This window comes from Salmo trutta, chromosome 5, assembly GCF_901001165.1.
Source record: "Salmo trutta chromosome 5, fSalTru1.1, whole genome shotgun sequence".
NCBI lineage: Eukaryota > Metazoa > Chordata > Actinopteri > Salmoniformes > Salmonidae > Salmo > Salmo trutta.
Window position 1 is genome coordinate 11,747,559 of NC_042961.1, and position 21,910 is coordinate 11,769,468.

The following is a 21,910-nucleotide window of genomic DNA, read 5'->3' on the forward strand; positions in this document are numbered from 1 at the left end:
ATACAATGAATGAGGCATACACTTACCTATACACGCCCAGGCAAGTGTGTGTGTGTGCATGCATGTGGGTGTGTTTGTGATGGGATAAAATAGCTCTGGTATCTTCTTGCATCCTTGCAACAGTGTGACATGGGGAGTAGAGGTTGTTGTGAAGGTCGAGCGAGTCAGCTCTTCTTGGTAACACTAGGGAGGAGGAGAGATTGATTATGTTTCCCTGTCTGACAGTGTGAGTGTCCTGGCTCCAGCAGCTTGAGAGATGACTCGAGGCATGAATAGCTTACTCATGATTAGTGGAGACAACATGGTGGGAAAAATTTCAAGTGATATTGGAGACGTGTGTAAGTTAAGATGAATATCTATATGGGGAAATGCATTGAACGTTGATGTTCGAAATAGACCTATTATGGTCATAAATAACTAATATTGACATGAGATCCCTCATGTGTGAGCTGTATGATACAGTCATAACCATAATATAGATGTCACAGATCAAACCAGATTACACTTTGCCGTGGTGTCAATAAGGACTTTCTTTTAACACCGGCTACTTTTGATGTGCTTCTCGGCAGCTAAGGAAATGTAATAACCCTTTTTGCGTAAGCACATTTATTTACCGCCATAGAAGTGTTCCAGGAGCTCAAGTATCACTTCTGTAGTTGCAGCATTTTCCCATTGATAAGAGCTACTGTGAACAGTGTGGAGTTCTCATATTCTTGATTTAGTTTTCCCATTCATCTCTAATCCATACTACTCTGTTTGTCGATCAGGAGATTGTCTTCCCTCTCCTGGCAAGCAATCAACACTTTCAGTAAACATTTGATCTATTTCATTTGGCGCGGTGAGCAGCACTGGTGGTGGGGGAGAGGAGGGGATTGGAAACTCTCTCCAGAAATCAGATGCACTGAAAGGCATGATATGCGATTATATGAGAGGAGGAATGCACACCGCAAGAAAAATGATGTCTCTCTTTCAACAGGGAGAAAAAATGAATAATAAATTGATGTCTGTGTATTTATTTGCTTGTCGGTGCGGAATTTCAGAACGATTTTATACCTCGCTAAACTGCTTGCTCTGAAATGATCAGGTGAGCCGTCAAGAAATGCATTGAGGATGCATTGTGGTTTGAGTGTATTCTTTAATATCATGTGACTACATGCATACATGTTTTCTTTTAATTCTCCAGCATCAAAACATAAATATGCGGATTAAAAGATAACATACATTTATAGAAGATTACACATTAATGGATTTGGCAATTTCAGCCACACCCATTGCTGACAGGTGTATAAAATCAAGCTCACAGCCATGCGATCTCCATAGACAAACATTGGCAGTAGAATGGCCTTACTGAAGAGCTCAGTGACTTTCAACGTGGCACCTTCATAGAATGCCACCTTTCCAACATGTCAGTTAAATTTCTGCTCTGCTAGAGCTGCCCCGGTCAATTGTAAATGCTGTTTTGGTAAAGTGGAAACATCTAGGAGCAACAACGGCTCAGCCACAAAGTGGTAGGCACACAAGCTCACAGAATGGGACTGGCGTGTGCTGAAGCGCGTAAAAATCATCTGTCCTCAGTTGCAACACTCACTACCAAGTTCCAAACTGCCTCTGGAAGCAACGTCAGCACAATAACTGTTTGTTGGGAGCTTCATGAAATGGGTTTCCATGATCGAGCAGCCGCATACAAGCCTAAGATCAGCATGCGCAATGCCAAGCGTCGGCTGGAGTGGTGTAAAGCTCTTCGCCATTGGATTCCGGAGCAGTAGAAATACGTTCTCTGGAGTGATGAATCACGCTTCACCGTCTGGGAGTCTGACAGACAAATCTGGGTTTGGTGGATGCCAGGAGAAGACTACCTGCCCCAATGCATAGTGCCAACTGTAAAGTTTGGTGGATGAGGAATAATGATCTGGGGATGTTTTTCAACTCCATATTAATGCACATGATTTTGGAATGAGATGTCCGATGAGCAGGTGTCCACATACATTTGGTCATGTAATGTAGGTTTTGATGTTTTATGGATGAACACGAGTGTCTGTACTTATGCACTCAGGCGCTCTTGTGATTTTCTGTTTGCCTTTTACCTGCTACCTGTCTACAGGAGATAGTGTGCAGGATGTGTGTCCCCTGTGGCCTGGGCCACCCCACACAGGGAGATGAATTATAGATGTGTCGCTGGATGTGTCAACATTCATTGACGTCACACCACACATCACACAGTGACAGGGAGATGAGGAAGGGAGAATGAAAGGACAGAAACTAAATCAGAGAAAAAAAGCGCAGAAAGAGAGGAGAGTGATTGTATTGGCTGTTCAGAGTTTCCTGGATGATGTCAGTAATACTATCACATTGTTTTATTTTATTTTATATATTTATTTGTGGTTGATAATCAGCGGGACTAGAGTATTGGTAAAGCAGCTGACTGCTAGTCTAATGGAGGAACCACTCAGTGGAGATACATTTACACCCAAATTGTATTACATGTACTCAATATCTTCCTAATTCCCCAAACACTTAGTTTTACCTCATTAACCTTTTGTAGCTGGCCAGCTATTGTTTAGAGCTATGTGTAGATCTTGCCAGAGCTAAGTTCATAAGCCGTTGTGAAAATTGGTTTTCTAATAAATAACCACAAACCTAATTGGAAAAGAAGGACTCAGATAAGCACAAATAACTAAGATACAGAGCTGAAAAGCGAACCATTTGACCATAAACGATAGAACATTTGTGTGATGAAATTTTCTGCCTACTCTCCTCCAACTGTGTCTATGATGTGTATTAAACTGTTTTAGATAGAGAGACAGAGATAGAGAGGGGGAGAGAGAGAGAGAGAGACAGAGAAATACCCTCTTAGAAAACAAAGTGCTATCTAGAACATAAACAGGCTCTTCAGCTGTCCCCATAGGAGAACCCTTTGAGGAACCATTTTTGGTTACAGTTAGAACCCTTTTGGGTTCCGTGTAGAACCCTTTGCACAGAGGGTTCTACACGGAACCCAAAAGGGATCTACCTGAAACCAAAAAGGGTTCTACTTTCGAGAGAGAGAGAGAGAGAGAGAGAGAGAGAGAGAGAGAGAGAGAGAGAGAGAGAGAGCTCTAATTTCAGCTCTGTCACTGCTAATCAGTGGGCTGTGCTATACAAATTACAGGGGGGTGGGGGTAAGAGCTAAGCATCATCAACAAAGGGGGATGAGTTAATGTGGGAATACACTGAAATTGACTGGCAACAAGATTATACTGGGAGAGTAGGAGGGAGAGAGAGGGAGGGAGGAAGAGAGAGGGAGTGAGGAAGGGAGGGAGGACGTGCGAGCAGCCATGAAAGTGAGGCGAGGCCACTGTGTGCGTGCTCCTGGGTGTTGACGTTTGAGTGAGAGAGAAATGCTCTGCCGCTCTTGTGGGCGTGTGTGTTCTTGACTTCAACCGCTCTCCCAGCCAGGGCCGTATGATCTAGCACTGTGTCGTAGCCTTGTGATGTAGGCAGGGGGCAACACAACCAGGTCTTTCTTTACTGCTGCATTTTACTGTGCCATTTGTGTTGCTTTTTACTCTACTGTATTTATTAACATCCCCCCACCATCTATTGCCTTATGATGTGGGCCCCTATATGTAAGAGCCAATCAGTATAGTGCTGGAATAACACCAGGGCTTCATACAGCACCACATAAAGTGGCATTCAATGCCTGCATAATCTTCTCTTAATAATAGTTTTGACAACTTAGGATCTGGCATCAATTTGACCTTTCAGTCATTATTGAAACTGTTAACATTTGATATATGATATATCTGAAAGAATCTCGTCATATTGTGGCATGGTCACAGAGTGTCAGGGCATTGTTATCACAATGCTTTGCTGTCTCTGTAACAGCCACTTCAGGTGCATTGTTACATTATGGTCTATTCTTGTTGTAAGTTCAGCGTTTCACTTCTTTCTCTGTGTTGGTGTTCCCAGAGCCCTAACGAGCTGTACACAAAGAGGCATCAACCCCGAGAGTCCCTAACGATTTGCTTTAGAAATGGAGCTCTCCATTCACAGTTGCCAAGCCCTACAATAAAGGCCTGAATAAAAATACAGCCGACCTTATAGAGAGCGCTAGAAAGACAGAGCACGCCCCAGGGAGACCAGATGCTAAATTACCCCTCCAACTTTAACATACGCTCTAATCACATAGACTATATACTGTCATTCTTATTTTGTTGTAATTTGTGTATGTTTGATTATATTTACACATTGTGTAAATATACGTTTTTTTTTCGGTGTGAAAATATTATTCATGTTTACTTGTGTCCTGCTTTAGATTCATATTAATAGATAACCTGTTACTAGAAATGTGGTTGTATTTGAGAAAGAATCCCCACCCTAATGGAAGACTGCTGTGTAGAAAGTCTGCAGGACGCTGCGCTGGTACCAGTGGAGGCTGCTGAAGGGAGGACGGCTCATAATAATGGCTGGAAAGGCGCAGATGGAATGACATCAAACACATAGAAACCCTGTGTTTGATACCATTCCACTTACTCCGCTCAAGACATTGTTGCTGTATTTTTCTTTCTTAGCCTGAAGACCACTACAAAAAAAAAAAAAATGCATGAAATGAAATGTATGAAATGTATGCATTCACTACTGTAAGTCGCTCTGGATAAAAGCGTCTGCTAAATGACTAAAATGTAAAATGTACATTTTGGGCACCATAAGAAACACATTTACTACATGTTTTCTTTGTCTTCACATCCATTATGCTGCATTCGCATATTGGAAATAATGGAAGCTCCGGCCTTGGAGAAAAAGCTTATGCTAAAATGATTCCATGCATATTGGACCTTTTGATTGTTGACTCATAATGCTGTTCAAGCTTAATTAAACAGAGTCCACCCATCCCCCCATGCTTTCTCCTTTGAGCATTCTGCTTCATAGGCTTGCCACCAATCAGCAGTTTGAGTCACAGGCTGGCCCGTACCCCATTGATTCAGTCATATCTTACCCCTTTTCTCCTTAGAACTGGGCCCTACTATCATGGTCCAATCAAAAATGATTCTCACATCCGCACTTCCTCCTCTGTCGCCCAATCAGCATTCTGGTCCTGCCTTCAGTTCGCTTGCCGCAGACCATGTGTCAGGGGGGATATTGTATAATATAAAACCTGAACTCCGATCACCCCCCTCTTCCTCCCCACTCCTCATAGCACAACAACTGATGAGCATCTGGACAGAGCAGGGGCAGGCCAGTTCTAGCTGACCTGTGCTCATCTCGTGAATTTAGTTCCCTTGAGGGTACATACACTGAACAAAAATATAAACGCAACATGTGAAGTGAGCTGAAATAAAAGATCCCAGACCTTTTCCATACGCATGGTGGGTGGCGGTGGGGTTATGGTATGGGCAGGCATAAGCTACGGATAATGAACACAATTGCATTTTATCCATGGCAATTTGAATGCACAGAAATGCTGTGACGAGATCCTGAGGCCCATTGTCGTGCTATCCATCCACCGCCATCACCTCATGTCCATGTCGCAAGGATCTGTACACAATTCCTGGAAGCTGAAAATGTCCAAGTTCATCTATGGCCTGCATACTCAACAGAAATGTCATAAATTGAGCATGTTTGGGACGCTCTACCAGCATATATGCATTCCCAGTGATGTGAAATCCATAGATTAGGGACTAATAAATTCATTTCAATTGAAATTATAGCCTTGTATCGTTTATGGTCTGTCTAAAGCTGCCAATACTCCCAGCTCTGCCAGCCTACAGTACTATCTTGTTCATTCTGTCTATGTGAACATGCCTTTATACTTAAAGAAGTTCCAGATGAAGTTGTCTAATCAATGGGCAATTTGGTGCAACCATCAGTGGTCTGTCTCATAGTTGACAATAGAAGATGATGAAAATGTAGTACAATGAGGTCCTTATACAATACATGTTCAACAGGAAGAGAAAGACAGAGAGGGGGTAAATTGCAGTTATGCAAGCAGTCTGCTTCTCTCCCTCTCTCCTCTCTCTCTCCCTCTCTCCTCATTCTCTCTCTCTCTCTCTCTCTCTCTCTATGTTCTCTCTCACTCTCTCTCTCTCTCTTCTCTTGCTGGATAGTATGATTATAAGCCCAGAGCCACTGATGCTTCAGAGCGAGGACAATTGAACCTGTCCCTGAAGTAATAGCTTCCTCTAGAGCTTAATTAACAAAGTCACACTGTGTTTCGTTATATCAGGGAAAGAACAGAAGCTGACAAATCGATCAGGAAATCCAGAGAGGGGCGAAGAGTGGAGCCAGGGAGGGGGTGGTTGCCTCATTCTCTCGGATGTTCAAAGTTAGCTCTGTCATAGATCTTGCTATAAAATCTACACAAAGGCTTGACACTAATGCCATTTTCATGAATGTTCTTGTTCACCCTTTGTGAGTGTTTACCTGCCTGTGTTTGTGGCTTTGATTATTTATAAATGGTTTCTTAACATTAGACGACAAAAAATGTGAAATGAATTGTTACAAACAGTTAGTCTTACATAATGCAATTTACCATGGCATTACTGATGGAGACTAACACTGCTATTCCCAGACTCGCTTTGAACTGCACACTTACTTTCCCCCTGCAGATCAATGATTAGATTTCCTGTAAATCTTCAAAGACCCTCTTATTGATCCAATTGGCCAGTAATCTTCCCTCCCTTGCTCTGTTTTGTATAATCTAGGGGAGTACAACTAGACCTGATGCAGCAGGGTACGTTCACATGTATCATCAGGAGACTTCTGTCTCATATCTGAGAACACTGATTAGGGATTGAGGTTGAGTCGGAGTCTGTTGGATTTGTTTCTGTTATGAAAACACAGTTGAGGAAGGTTGATGGGTTGAAATGTCCATTATTTATCCTCATCCCATTGCTAATGCACACATTTAAATATTTCTGATTGAAACAGTGGTCTCCAGGTCTGTCCGGGTTTGAAGTGCAACTACAGTATAGGCTACTACTAAATATTACCCAGATGCATAGCAGGTGATTATTTGCCAATCAGAAACAGGTAAGTTCCACCAACACTCAGGGGAAGGTGACGTTCAGTCTGAAATACTGAATCCAGTAATTCGATAGTGGGGTAGAATACAGTGAAAACACTTGAACCTTCAACTGTAGATCTAAGTGATTCAGGTTAAAGCTACTGAAGAGGAACATTGACAGGCAGACTGCTGACACAACTTCCTCAAGCAATTATTATGCTGATAAAAACATTAGATTGTACAATCTCAGTAGAATGCGTGTTTAAACAATATCCCCAATGCAATGTCAACATCAACAATGTCAATAGCTCCCATGTTGCCATTATCAAGATTTTGGAGTTATGTAATAACAGAGTAACACCATCTGAAATGGACACATTAGCATTGCAGTACTGCTACAATGGAGATGGATGACTTATATACAGTTGTTAAATTACATGTGGTAGCAGAGGTTCTGAACTATAAAATGCATTTAGGGCAGTAGATAGCCTGGCAGTTAGAGAATTGGGCTGGTAACAGAAAGGTTGCTAGTTTGAATCCCAGAGCCAACAGGATGAAAAAAGTCTGGTGTGCCCCTCAAACTATGCTCTTGCGTCATGAAGACAACTTTCCTAACAATGTTTGACCCCTACTAGCTTTTGACCTCTTGACCTTTTGACTTATAGTATGTGATTTAACATCCATTGGTTTAATCGATTTCAAAGAATTTTGGTTGGTGTTGACACCTCTGCTTTAGGGGGTTTTGCATTCAAAACAAGATCTTTGGACAAGACAAAACATTTAACTTTCCAGAAATCCAACCTCCCAAACTGACCACTATTACAGAACAACCAAACAGTGTTTCTGAGACCGATTCCAGCATCATTGGGACAAACATAATTGGGACAAACGTCATTAGCCCAGCATCATTGGGAGAGGCATCATTGGCCTATAACGTGTCAGACGGGAGGCAGCCAGGTGATAAAAGGGCAGTGTTGTCCCTCTCCTCTATAATCCTTGGTCTGATAGAAGGACAGTGTTGTCCATCTCCTCTCTCATCCTTGGCCTGATGGAAGGACAGTGTTGTCCCTCTCCTCTATAATCCTTGGTCTGGTAGAAGGACAGTGTTGTCCATCTCCTCTCTCATCCTTGGTCTGATGGAAGGACAGTGTTGTCCCTCTCCTCTATAATCCTTGGCCTGATGGAAGGACAGTGTTGTCCCTTCGCTTTATAATCCTTGGCCTGATGGAAGGACAGTGTTGTCCCTCTCCTCTCTAATCCTTGGTCTGATAGAAGGACAGTGTTGTCCCTCTCCTCTATAATCCTTGGCCTGATGGAAGGACAGTGTTTTCCCTCTCCTCTCTAATCCTTGGCCTGACGGAAGGACAGTGTTGTCCCTCTCCTCTCTAATCCTTGGCCTGATGGAAGGACAGTGTTGTCCCTCTCCTCTCTAATCCTTGGTCTGATAGAAGGACAGTGTTGTCCCTCCGATTTATTCCTTGGCCTGATAGAAGGACAGTGTTGGCTCTCTCCTCTCTAATCCTTGGCCTGATGGAAGGACAGTGTTGTCCCTCTCCTCTCTAATCCTTGGCCTGATGGAAGGACAGTGTTGTCCCTCTCCTCTCTAATCCTTGGTCTGATAGAAGAACAGTGTTGTCCCTCTCCTCTCTAATCCTTGGCCTGATGGAAGGACAGTGTTGTCCCTCTCCTCTCTAATCCTTGGCCTGATGGAAGGACAGTGTTGTCCCTTCGCTTTATAATCCTTGGCCTGATAGAAGGACAGTGTTGTCCCTCCGCTTTATAATCCTTGGCCTGATAGAAGGACAGTGTTGTCCCTCTGCATTATAATCATTGGCCTGATAGAAGGACAGTGTTGTCCCTCTCCTCTCTAATCCTTGGCCTGATGGAAGGACAGTGTTGTCCCTCTCCTCTCTAATCCTTGGCCTGATAGAAGGACAGTGTTGTCCCTCTCCTCTCTAATCCTTGGCCTGATGGAAGGACAGTGTTGTCCCTCTCCTCTCTAATCCTTGGCCTGATGGAAGGACAGTGTTGTCCCTCTCCTCTCTAATCCTTGGCCTGATGGAAGGACAGTGTTGTCCCTCTCCTCTCTAATCCTTGGCCTGATAGAAGGACAGTGTTGTCACTCCGATTTATTCCTTGGCCTGATAGAAGGACAGTGTTGTCCCTCTCCTCTCTAATCCTTGGCCTGATGGAAGGACAGTGTTGTCCCTCTCCTCTCTAATCCTTGGCCTGATGGAAGGACAGTGTTGTCACTCTCCTCTCTAATCCTTGGTCTGATAGAAGGACAGTGTTGTCCCTCCGATTTATTCCTTGGTCTGATAGAAGGACAGTGTTGTCCCTCTCCTCTTTAATCCTTGGCCTGATGGAAGGACAGTGTTGTCCCTCTCCTCTCTAATCCTTGGCCTGATGGAAGGACAGTGTTGTCCCTCTCCTCTCTAATCCTTGGTCTGATAGAAGAACAGTGTTGTCCCTCTACTCTCTAATCCTTGGCCTAATAGAAGGACAGTGTTGTCCCTCTCCTCTCTAATCCTTGGCCTGATGGAAGGACAGTGTTGTCCCTTCGCTTTATAATCCTTGGCCTGATAGAAGGACAGTGTTGTCCCTCCGCTTTATAATCCTTGGCCTGATGGAAGGACAGTGTTGTCCCTCTCCTCTCTAATCCTTGGCCTGATGGAAGGACAGTGTTATCCCTCTCCTCTCTAATCCTTGGCCTGATGGAAGGACAGTGTTGTCCCTTCGCTTTATAATCCTTGGCCTGATAGAAGGACAGTGTTGTCCCTCTCCTCTCTAATCCTTCGCCTGATAGAAGGACAGTGTTGTCCCTCTCCTCTCTAATCCTTCGCCTGATAGAAGGACAGTGTTGTCCCTCTCCTCTCTAATCCTTGGCCTGATGGAAGGACAGTGTTATCCCTCTCCTCTCTAATCCTTGGCCTGATGGAAGGACAGTGTTGTCCCTCTCCTCTCTAATCCTTGGCCTGATGGAAGGACAGTGTTGTCCCTTCGCTTTATAATCCTTGGCCTGATCGAAGGACAGTGTTGTCCCTCTCCTCTCTAATCCTTGGCCTGATGGAAGGACAGTGTTGTCCCTCTCCTCTCTAATCCTTGGCCTGATGGAAGGACAGTGTTGTCCCTCTCCTCTCTAATCCTTGGCCTGATGGAAGGACAGTGTTGTCCCTCTCCTCTCTAATCCTTGGCCTGATAGAAGGACAGTGTTGTCCCTCTCCTCTCTAATCCTTGGCCTGATGGAAGGACAGTGTTATCCCTCTCCTCTCTAATCCTTGGCCTGATGGAAGGACAGTGTTGTCCCTCTCCTCTCTAATCCTTGGCCTGATGGAAGGACAGTGTTGTCCCTCCGCTTTATAATCCTTGGCCTGATGGCGTGAGCCAGGTGTGACTAATCTGCCAGATAAAAGGAGGCCAGAGGTGCATGGTGCCAGCATATAGATAGAGGTATTAAAGAGCTCTTGGCATATTTACGACTGCTGGGCCTAATGCACTGTTGACATGTGATATTGCAGAGAAAGGCCTGGTATATGAATGTCGACTGGTGGATGTATCGTCAGTAGGCTGGGAGAGAGAGAGAGAGAGAGAGAGAGAGAGAGAGAGAGAGAGAGAGAGAGAGAGAGAGAGAGAGAGAGATGGGGTCAGCTTTGTGGCTTGACTGGAAAGACAGATAGAGACAGATTAGTCAGTCAGAATATCCCTACCTGCCAGATGTCACTGAAAGCATGTGCATGTGACTGTGTCTCTGTGGGGGTGTGTAGTCAGTGAATGCAAATGGAGATGTGGTTAAATGTATATTTCCTTCCATGTATTAGTTTGTTCAGGGTCCCACTGTGCAGCGTGAACCAGACATTCCTGGTCAGACACGTCATGCTATAGACAGAAAATATGCCATGCAGCAGCAGTCATGGCTTTGCACTGCCTCTGTGTAATCTAATTCCCCATACTCCGCTGACCAGTGTCACACACACACACACACACACACACACACACACACACACACACACACACACACACACACACACACACACACACACACACACACACACACACACCTCTCGGTACCTATAGACCTAACCATTGTGCTAGGGAGATTGCTGTTCTTTTGTCCATCATTGGCTGCATAAATAGACTGGGGGCCAATCTGGAGAGAGTGGGTCACATACTCAGTGTAGCCTGAGGAGAGAGGGGATGAGAGATGCCCTTCCTTTTGTACTAGGAAATTGCCATTGACACCCTTAGTCCGAATGGGAGGCTAGAGGGAGGTGGACAGGATAGCAGGTAGTGAATGGTGGAATGAGGGATGACAGCAGGAAGGATGGAGGGTGAAAGAGGAGGACAAAACGCACATAACAAACAAACAAGTCCCCCCCCTCCCAGTGCATGCTGGGAATGTTCTGGATCCCTAAGTGTTTGCCTCTGTGTGACATCAGTGATTGGCATGACCTCAGAGTGGGACAGGTCAGTGGCAAATCTTCTCAGTGGAACAGAGGCTACAATCTGAACTAAAACTGTACAATATCATGATGTCATTAGGCACATTAGCACCTGAGTTTTTAATTGAAGTGAGCTGGGTGGACTACTGGTCATGGGGCTGATAGATGCTACAGTCCTCATTCATTAGAACCACATTTTACTTGAAGTTTTCCATATTAAATGAGTATCTTGGTCATCTTTATCAACAATTAACATAGAAGAATTACCAACAATTAACGTGGTAAGAAATACCAACAATTCATTTTTTGAAACATACAGTATAGTACAATATAAGTATAACGGATTACTACACATCCCACAGAACAGTGGAGGGAGCACTGGACCCCTTATTTTGAAAAAGCTAATTATTAGTTTGGACGTTTGAGTCATTATCTTGAGACTACTATTCAGCTAATGGTGTAATTTGAGATATGAAATGTTTGCTACACTGAGATTCATGGGCCATGAAAGGGGTTTAGACCACAGCCAGTTCTACTGTTACTAAACCAAACAAGAAACAGCCTACAGCAGAATTATTACATGTTGTTCCTGTTCCCTCGGGGGACATCCATCTAACCCGCCCCTTTTTTAAATGAACAAGGCTTTAAAAATGAAACATCTGATGTTGGGCGGTAACCTAGCGGTTATGAACATTGGGTCAGTAATTGAAAGGTCGCTGGTTTGAATCCCCTAGCAGACTAGATGAAACAAATCAGTTGATGTGCCCTTGAGCAAGGCACGTGACAGTATTTGCACCTGTAAGTCGCTCTGGATAAGAGCGTCTGTTAAATGACTAAAACGTAAATGGAATGCTTGTCATATGCATTACTGACTAGCGTGTCACAGAGAAAGATATAGTACTGAGAGGACAGTACAGGGCATTCCTACTATAACAACTATTTCACTGCAGGAGCCCTTGTTTCCCATTTTTGGTCCACTTCGTTCTGTGTTGTCGTTATACTCTGTTCCTTGGGCGATCGATACTCAGCGACCTTCACTATCAGTCAGACTCCCAGGCAATGCATCGGGGGAATGTCACTTTTGAAGGACGCTATTACCACGGCGCCCACGGGAATCTCATCCCTTAACCTCATTCAACGCTTCCTTGCACAACACAAACACACTCCCAGAGAAAGACAAACCGAGACTGAAGGATGCGACAGAGAGCATAAGGTCTATTTCTCAACTTAGAAATCACAATGTCCTAAAGTGTTCTTCACACCCTGCCATCACAACATCACCTCTCTATGTGAGCAGTGAAACACTACACCCATCTCAAACCAATCACGCAAATCGCTGGGCTGACATACTGACCGAACAGAACGATCTCTGCAGTTTGGAATGCCCTGAGGAACTCCCTGAAGTGGAGCTCTATAGTTTTAGCCCTGGGTGTCTCTGCCTTAATCATTACCACAGTTCCATACAGCAGGGTTACCCAAATTCGGTCCTGCACCCCACGTGCACGTTTTGGTTTTTACCCTATCACTAGGGGTGGGGTGGGGGGATTGAGACGAGAGGAGACGAGAGTGGAAACCTGTGTTATCCATGTTATCCGTGTTATCCATGACCTAATAGTGGTGCATTGATCTGATGGGAGGGACTCTCAGATGAGTCTAGATCAGTGTTTTCCAGCCCTGGTCCTCCAGTACCCCCAACAGTACACATTTTCATTGTCACCCTGAACAAACACACCTCATTCACCTCATTGGGGGCTTGATGATTAGCTGACAAGTTGAATCAGGTGTGCTTGTCCAGGGTTTCAATATAAAGGTGTACTGTTGGGGGTACTGGAGTACTGGAGTTGGGAAACACTGGTCCAGATGTTGCCTGGGTTCCTCTGAGATTGACAGGCAGCTGTCTCCTTATGAAGTCATCTGTCCTTGGATGCCCAACTTTCTCTTGAAGAGTTGTGACATCTCTATAATTCCTTACAAAAAGAGAAAATAGCTGTTGTACTGCCATCATCTTTGGGCAGTTTGTGATGCTGAATAGCAAACAAGCCTAACATTAAAATCAGGTCTAGGTTGTTTAAAACAATAGAGGCTCTCCAGTGTGCTTCGTGGATGTTGGCTACTTGACGATGTGGACCTCTGGTTGAGAGACTCTCATATCATCCAGAGGAACTGAGGCTCGTTTCACTGGGTGTGTTGTCAAAGAGGGGAACATCTCCAGTAAGAGTGCCTCTCAAAGTCTGGCACAGCAAGGGAAGTGCTCTTAACCCCAAATTAAATATCTTTTTACGCCAGGGAATCCAAGTGTATCATCACCAGAGCCAATGGGAAGGACTCTCAGGCAAGGCCCAGGGAACATTATACTGTAGGGATGATGTTGGAGCAACACCAAACCATTGCTTGTAGAAGGACAAATTAGAATGGACATGGACATTCTGTGCATGCTGGCTGTCGTTGTGAGCTTTATTCAGTGATAATGACAGCCCTTTCTGAATTTACTCCGTTCTACTCCTTCCTCTATGAACAACAGCAGAATTAGACTTAATTGTATTTCTGATCCCTCGGAAACTCATCAAAAAACTCCCAGCTCATAGCTGGTTTTAGGATGATGTTAATAAGACACCGCCGAGATGGATAAGACAATTCTCAGCCATTAGTAAAATCAACTCATAAAAGTTTATCTTAGCTGGTAATCATGACAGTTTGAGGCACCGCAAAGGAAATATAGTGATGACACTAATTCACATTGTTGCAAATGATGGGGAATAACCAATCACAATGAGGCATTGCCAGTTGTAAACTCGACATGGCACACTTCTGACAACCACAGTGAATGTGACTGTACATCAAACGTAATGGTAAAACGTTTGATATAATTTCCGCCTGACACGATCACTTTGCCTACTCTTAACTAATATGTTTGCATGCATAACCTTTTTTAACCAATTTTGATGGTTGTTAAAAGCGGAATTTTTACAATATTACCGTTATATCAACACACTCACTCGTCACCCCTGTTTAACAACTCTACATCACTTTAGCACGGTAGGCATCAAGTCACTTGCCGATAATGTTGCATGCCCAATATAGATATATATTTTTAACAACGGGATGTTGGTCTCTAAATGGTTAACTTTTTATTTATTTTATTTTATTTCACCTTTATTTAACCAGGTAGGCAAGTTGAGAACAAGTTCTCATTTACAATTGCGACCTGGCCAAGATAAAGCAAAGCAGTTCGACAACATACAACAACACAGAGTTACACATGGAGTAAAACAACATACAATCAATGATGCAGTAGAAAAAAATAAGACTATATACAATGTGAGCAAATGATGTGAGATAAGGGAGGTAAAGGCAAAAAAATGCCATGGTGGCAAAGTAAATAAAGTATAGCAAGAAAAACACCTAAATGGTAGATTTGTAGTTTGAAGAAAGTTCAAAGTTAAAATATAAATAATATGGTGCAAAGGAGCAAAATAAATAAAATAAATAAATACAGTAGGGGAAGAGGTAGTAGTTTGGGCTAAATTATAGAGGGGCTATGTACAGGTGCAGTGATCTGTGAGCTGCTCTGACAGCTGGTGCTTAAAGCTAGTGAGGGAGATAAGTGTTTCCAGTTTCAGAGATTTTTGTAGTTCGTTCCAGTCATTGGCAGCAGAGAACTGGAAGGAGAGACGACCAAAGGAGGAGTTGGCTTTAGGGGTGACCAGAGAGATATACCTGCTGGAGCGCGTGCTACAGATGGGTGCTGCTATGGTGACCAGTGAGCGGAGATAAGGGGGGACTTTACCTAGCAGGGTCTTGTAGATGACCTGGAGCCAATGTGTTTGGCGACGATTATGAAGCGAAGGCCAGCCAACGAGAGCGTACAGGTCGCAGTGGTGGGTAGTATATGGGGCTTTGGTGACAAAACGGATGGCACTGTGATAGACTGCATCCAGCTTGTTGAGTAGGGTATTGGAGGCTATTTTGTAAATGACATCGCCGAAGTCGAGGATTGGTAGGATGGTCAGTTTTACGAGGGTATGTTTGGCAGCATGAGTGAAGGAAATAGGAAGCCAATTCTAGATTTCACTTTGGATTGGAGATGATTGATGTGAGTCTGGAAGGAGAGTTTACAGTCTAACCAGACACCTAGGTATTTGTAGTTGTCCACAAATTCTAAATTCTAAACTTGAAAGAACATGATGTAGGTAATTAAATAATCGAAAGAAAAACGTTTATTTATTAGCCTAGTCTAGTTTAGTCATATCATACGTTTTTAGTCATATCATGGGAAATAGACTTCACGTGAAATCATTGTCAAAAGCACAAGAGATTGGCTACTGTTGCATGTAAGTCTATATTATTTATGGATGGATCATAAATACACTGAACAAAACAAAAATGCAACATGCAACAATTTCAAAGATTTAACTGAGTTACAGTTCATATAAGGAAATCAGTCAAATGAAATACATTTATAGGGGCCTAATCTGTGGATTTCACATGACTGGGAATACAGACATGCATCTGTTGGTCACAGATACTTTTTAAAAAATGTAGGGGTGGGGATCAGAAAACCAGTCAGTATCCTGAGTGGCGCAGAGGTCTAAGGCACTGAACCTGGGAAATGTTGTCCCTTCAATGTTTGTGCGAAGTTGCTGAATATTGGCGGGAACTGGAACACGCTATCATACACGTCAATCCAGAGCATCCCAAACCTGCTCAATGGGTGACATGTCTGGTGAGTATGCAGGCCATGGAAGAACTGGGACATTTTTAGCTTCCAGAAATTGTGTACAGATCCTTGCGACATGGGGCCAAGCATTATCATGCTGAAACATGAGGTGATGACAGCGGATGAATAGCACGACAATGGGCCTCAGGATCTCGTCACGGGATCTCTATGCATTCAAATTGTCATGGATAAAATGTAATTATGTTCGTTGTCCGTAGCTTATGCCTGCCCATACCACCATGGGGCTCTGTTCAGAATGTTGACATCTTAAAACCACTCGCCCATACACATGGTCCGTGGTTGTGAAAAAGTGTACCTGTGCAATGATCATGCTGTTTAATCAGCTTCTTGATATACCACAACTGTCAGGTGGATGGAAAGGAGAAATGCTCACTAACAGAATAACACAATTTGAGAGAAATACGCTTTTGGGGACATTTCTGGGATCTTTTATTTCAGCTTATGAAACATGGGATCAACACTTTACATGTTGCATTTATAGTTTTGTTCAGTGTAGAAATATGATCATATAGAAACAACTTTAAAGCAATTGCATGTGGCACCGGAACCACTGACTTGCTGCAATGTTCTACTATCAAGACACCTGCTGGTAACACTTAACTGATTAGGACAGCTCATGAGGTGTCGTAAATGTCTGTAGACTAGGTGGGATTCTTATGACTAAAGAGGCTTCATGCAAAGCTTTTATTTTTACCCATAAGAGTAGGAGTAAAATGTCTCTATTCTCAGCACTTATGATCCATTTTCTACTATGAGACGCTTTGTGGATACAGGCCCAGGTGTGATGAACTAAATCCTCAGGAGGTGTTTTGTTTCAAATACTGTCTAAAGTCTAAATATGGGTGGGATTTGCACTTAAGGTTATAATTGATTGGTTATATTGCACCACACAAGCTCAATCAAGTGTAATGAAAGTAATTGAAAAAAAACAAATACTATTTGAACTTAGGTCTGCTAACTTACAACTCTTTGCAGGACTAAAGATGTAAATTACTTCCTTAGCTACGTAACTCCAATGCATTTACATGGACTTGTAAGCTGAAATGTTGATTAATGTGTACTGTCACTGTATAATAAACAGCATATGTAAAATGAAAAACACAACAGCACGACTCAACTCTAGTTTAGCTAGGCTAACTCCCCATATATGAAGGACCATTGAGGCATGGCCTAGCTTTTTAATAGAACTGTCATCACTTAGGCAAAGTTGATATTCTCCCCACAGCGTAAGCTCTGTGTACATCAGGCTTGGTGTTATTGATAATTGAGAGGAGTCAAGTTCCAAACACTGCAGACATTCACAGCAGGTCAGATTATCAGCATTCCTCATTCATCTTCTCTCAGTGATGTACCAGGAGTTGGGCAAACACTCTGGGCTTTGTATTAACTTTACATATAGTGTATTACAGCACGTTCACTTTCACTTCTACTGAAACCTGCAGAGGAGACAAATAGGAAAACACTCACATGGCCACTCCTGCTGCAGCAGAGCGGGGCTTGGCGTTATTGGGCATTTCTGGGGAATTTGTTGGGAGGATTTGTTCATTTTTTCTTAATTTCAATTCTTGGAGTACCTTGTTGAGCCCTATGTGTTGCATTTGTGACACGCGGTGTGCATGGTCGTTTACGACCCAGTCTTGGATAGGAAACACATGTCTTATCGTGTGAATTTAAACTGATGAAGTGTGTTCCTTGTTGTTTTTACTAACATTATCTCTTTATTTTTCTCTCTCTCTTTCTCTGTCTCCCTTTTCTGTCATCTCTCTATTTTCCCTGCAGCATCACCCACCATTCCTCCATTGGTCTCAGAGCATTTCAAGCAATGTCACGAGAAGGACCTGGCCTACTGCTTGAACGATGGAGAATGTTTTGTCATCGAGACGCTGAGTGGTCCACACAAACACTGCAGGTGCGGCGACTGTGTGTGTGTGAATGAGGCATTCAAGAGGGTAGATTGAGAGAGTCTACTGTTAAAGACTGATAAGTGTTCCACATTATTTTTTCCAAGAAACAGTATCTGGGACCATGTCTGTGAGGTAGTGAGTTTGATGGTAACTATTAGTTGACCAGCTGTGGTGCATAGAGTCCCTTTTCTGTCAGATTTAAAGTGGCATTTTTACAGAAGTTTGTCCCCAAAGGGTGGTCTCAGAGAAAACAACTACAATCGTGTGCAACACTTGTTATTCAAAGCTTGAAATCTAAGACCTCCTGTGCATTTCAGCAAAGACATTTCTGAGTGCAAGTGATCATTGGAACAGGTTCTTCACAAGTTACCGACCCCAAGTTACAATGGCATAGAGGAATGAATAAGTTAATATTCTTAATTGATGAGCCAAGAAATTAAGAGACCATGATCCACGTTTGAATTGTAATTGGTGAAGTAGTTTAAGTCGTTGTTCTGTTATGTCACCTGCTCTGAAGGGACCAGGTCACCGAAGGCCTGATGTTTTAATGCTGAGGAGTTGTTACTGTGCCAGCCATGGAAATTCTCTGAAAGTATGTCACACATAGAAGTAATGCTGCCAAGAGTACTACACACACACAGTCACACACACATCAAAGGGAATCTCAGAGAGTGGTGGATTTTCTGGGTTTTAGACAGTGCTACTTTATGGTTATTTGACTCGGGTCAAAACTCACCTCAGGTATGGCCCAATGATGTATATAAACCCAGGATTGCTGATGCTATGTAATGGGAGGTTTTGAAGCCACCTGTCAGGCATATTGGCACTCCCCAGAAGAATCAGTCCTGCATAGAAGTGAATGGAATTCTACATTATTTCAATTAAATATTTCAAGGACAAAATTACATCTATTTAAGTTTTTTTGTTGTTGTAGTGGGGACAGTAATATTAGAACTTAAATAAATATATACTTTAAGGAAAATGTTTTTATGTATCTGTTTTATATGTTTTGACCATGACAGCTTGCTCAATTTCCACATTATTTATTACAAGATTTAGTTGAGGTTTAGGGTTTAGTGAATGGTTTGTCCTAAATACAATGCTTTTACTTTTTGAAATATTTAGGACTAACTTATTCCTTGCCACCCATGCTGAAATTAACTGCAACTCTTTGTTATGTGTTGCATTCATTTCGGTCGCTGTAGTAGCTGACGTGGATATTGTTGAGTCATCCGCATACATAGACACACTTTACTCAAAGCCAGTAGTATGTCATTTGTGAAGATTGAAAAAAGTAAGGGGCCAATACAGCTGCCCTGAGGAATTCCTGATTCTACCTTGATTATGTTGGAAAGGGTTCCATGAAAGAACACCCTCTGAGGTACACTAACTCTTTATCCACAATATAGCAGGGGGTGTAAAGCCATAACACATACATTTTTTCCAGCAGCAGACTATGACTGATAATGTCAAAAGCCACACTGAAGTCGAACAAAATAACCTCCACAATCTTTTTATCCTAAATTTCACCAGTCATTTGTGTATGTGAGGTGCTTATTGAATCTCCTTCCCTATTATCGTGCTGAAAGTCTGTTGTCAATTTGTTTACTGTAAAATAGCATTCTATCTGGTCAAACACAATTTTTTTCAGTAAATGTACTAAGGGTTGGTAACAGGCTGATTGGTTGGCTGTTTGAGCCAGTAAAAGGGGCTTTACTATTCTTAGGTAGCGGAATGACTTTTGCTTCCCTGAAGGCTTGAGGGCACACACTATCTAGTAGGCTTAAATTGAAGATATGGCAAATAGGAATGGCAATATTGTCTGCTATAATCCTCATAATTTTCCATCCAATTTGTCAGACCCCGGTGGATTGTCATTGTTGATAGACCCCCCCCCCTAAAAAAAAATCCTCTTCCACACTCACTTTACGGAATTCAAAATTAAAATGCTTGTTTTTCATAACTTGGTCAGATATATTTGGATGTGTAGTATCACCGTTTGTTACTGGCATTTCATGCCTTTGCAAATTTTGCCAATGAAAAAAGTATTGAAGTAGTTGGCAATATCAGTGGGTTTTGTGATGAATGTACCATCTGATTCAATGAGCTGAGTTTGCCTTTTTGCCCCAAAATGTATTTAAGGAGCTCCAAAACTTTTTGCTATCATTCTTTATATAATTTATCTTTGTTTCATAGTATAGTTTATTTTTTATTTTTTTGCAGTTTAGTCACATGATTTCTCAATTTTCAGTATGTTTGCCAATCGGTTGTGCTGCCAGACTTATTTGCCATACCTTTTGCCTCATCCCTCATCAATCCAAAATGATTTAACATTTTTACAGTTATTTCCTTAATGGGTGCATGCTTGTTAATAACTGGAATAAGCAACTTCATAAATGTGTCAAGTGCAGCATCTGGTTGCTCCTCATTACACACCACAGACCAGCAAATATTCTTTACATTATCAACATAAGAATCACTACAAAACGTATTGTATGATCTCTTATACACTCTACTAGGCCCAGCCTTTGGAACCTTGGTTTTCCTAGATATGGTTACTATATTGTGATCACTACATTCGGTGGATTTGGACACTGCTTTAAAGCAAAATTTCTGCAACATTTGTAGCTATGTGATCAATACATGTTGATCATTTCATTCCTGTGCTGTTTGTAACTACCCTGGTAGGTTGACTGTTAACCTGAACCAGGTCGCAGGCACTGGCTACAGTTTGAATATTTTTCTTGAGTGGGCAGCTTAATGAAAGCCATTCAATACTGAAATCACCCAGAAAATATACCTCTCTGTTGATATCACATACAATATCAAGCATTTCACACATAATATCAAGATACTGACTGTTAACACTTGATGGTCTATAGCAGCTTCCCACAATAATGGGCTTTAGGTTAGGCAGATGAACCTGTAGCAATATTACTTCAACAGCATTTAACATGAGATCCTCTCTAGGCTTTAAAAGAATGTGGTTCTTATTATAGACCGCAACACCACCCCCATTGTCATTTCTGTATTTTCTGTAGATGTTATAACCATGTATTGCCACCACTGTACTTATCTAAGTGGGTTTCTAGCAAGTTATTGACTCCATGAACCTTGTTTCTTAGGCCACATATGTTAACATGAGCTATTTTTTGCACTTCTCTGGGATGCTTGATTATTTTCATTGCTTTACTGGGAAGCTTAGCAGAAGTGGACATGCTCATGCTATTTATGTTAGGTCAGGGTGAGTTGCACACAGTGGACTTTCTACTAGGGCACACCGCCTCAGTGCCTACAGCATCACTCTGGTTCATAGGCACATGATTACTGTATACAATAGCAGTGGGATCAGCAGAGACATTCAGGGCAGTTAGAGGGACCTAAATTAGGTTACTTACATTGTGTCTTCCAACGCCCCTGGGATAATGTACATTTGCTGAAGCATTATGACAACTCAGAGACACAATGGTTGGGATTAACTGAGCTGGGCTTGGGTCATTGATAAGTCATTGTCTCAACATAGCCTTATAATCCTGTGAAGGGATTCCAGGAACCCAAATTATTTGGGTGGATCCCATCCTCCTTATAAAATGAGCTTTGTTTCCAGAAGGCATCAAAATTGTCAATAAATGTTACACCCACAGAGCCAGTTTCGTTGCCAGTTATGGAGGGCTAAAAGTCTTCTAAAACATTCAATGCCATGATTTAGGGAGGGCAAAGGGCCAGATATTATGGGGAGTTTGTTGTTGTCAAGCAGCGACCCAATCAGTTCTTTAAAATCCATCTTCAGCTGTTCTGAGCTGCCCTTCATAATGTAATTGAATCCCACATGAACTATGATATACAA

At 42.5% G+C, this 21,910-nt stretch overlaps 1 protein-coding gene across 2 annotated transcripts in view; it reads left to right on the top strand.

The window, feature by feature from the left end:
* The window catches only part of LOC115193657 (pro-neuregulin-3, membrane-bound isoform-like), a 400,612-nt gene that overhangs the window by 217,799 nt on the left and 160,903 nt on the right, over positions 1 to 21,910 (top strand). For both annotated transcript variants that reach the window (XM_029752521.1, XM_029752522.1), the window contains exon 2: positions 17,939 to 18,068. In XM_029752521.1, the coding sequence (XP_029608381.1) occupies positions 17,939 to 18,068 (130 nt within the window). The remainder of the gene's footprint in view (positions 1 to 17,938; positions 18,069 to 21,910) is intronic.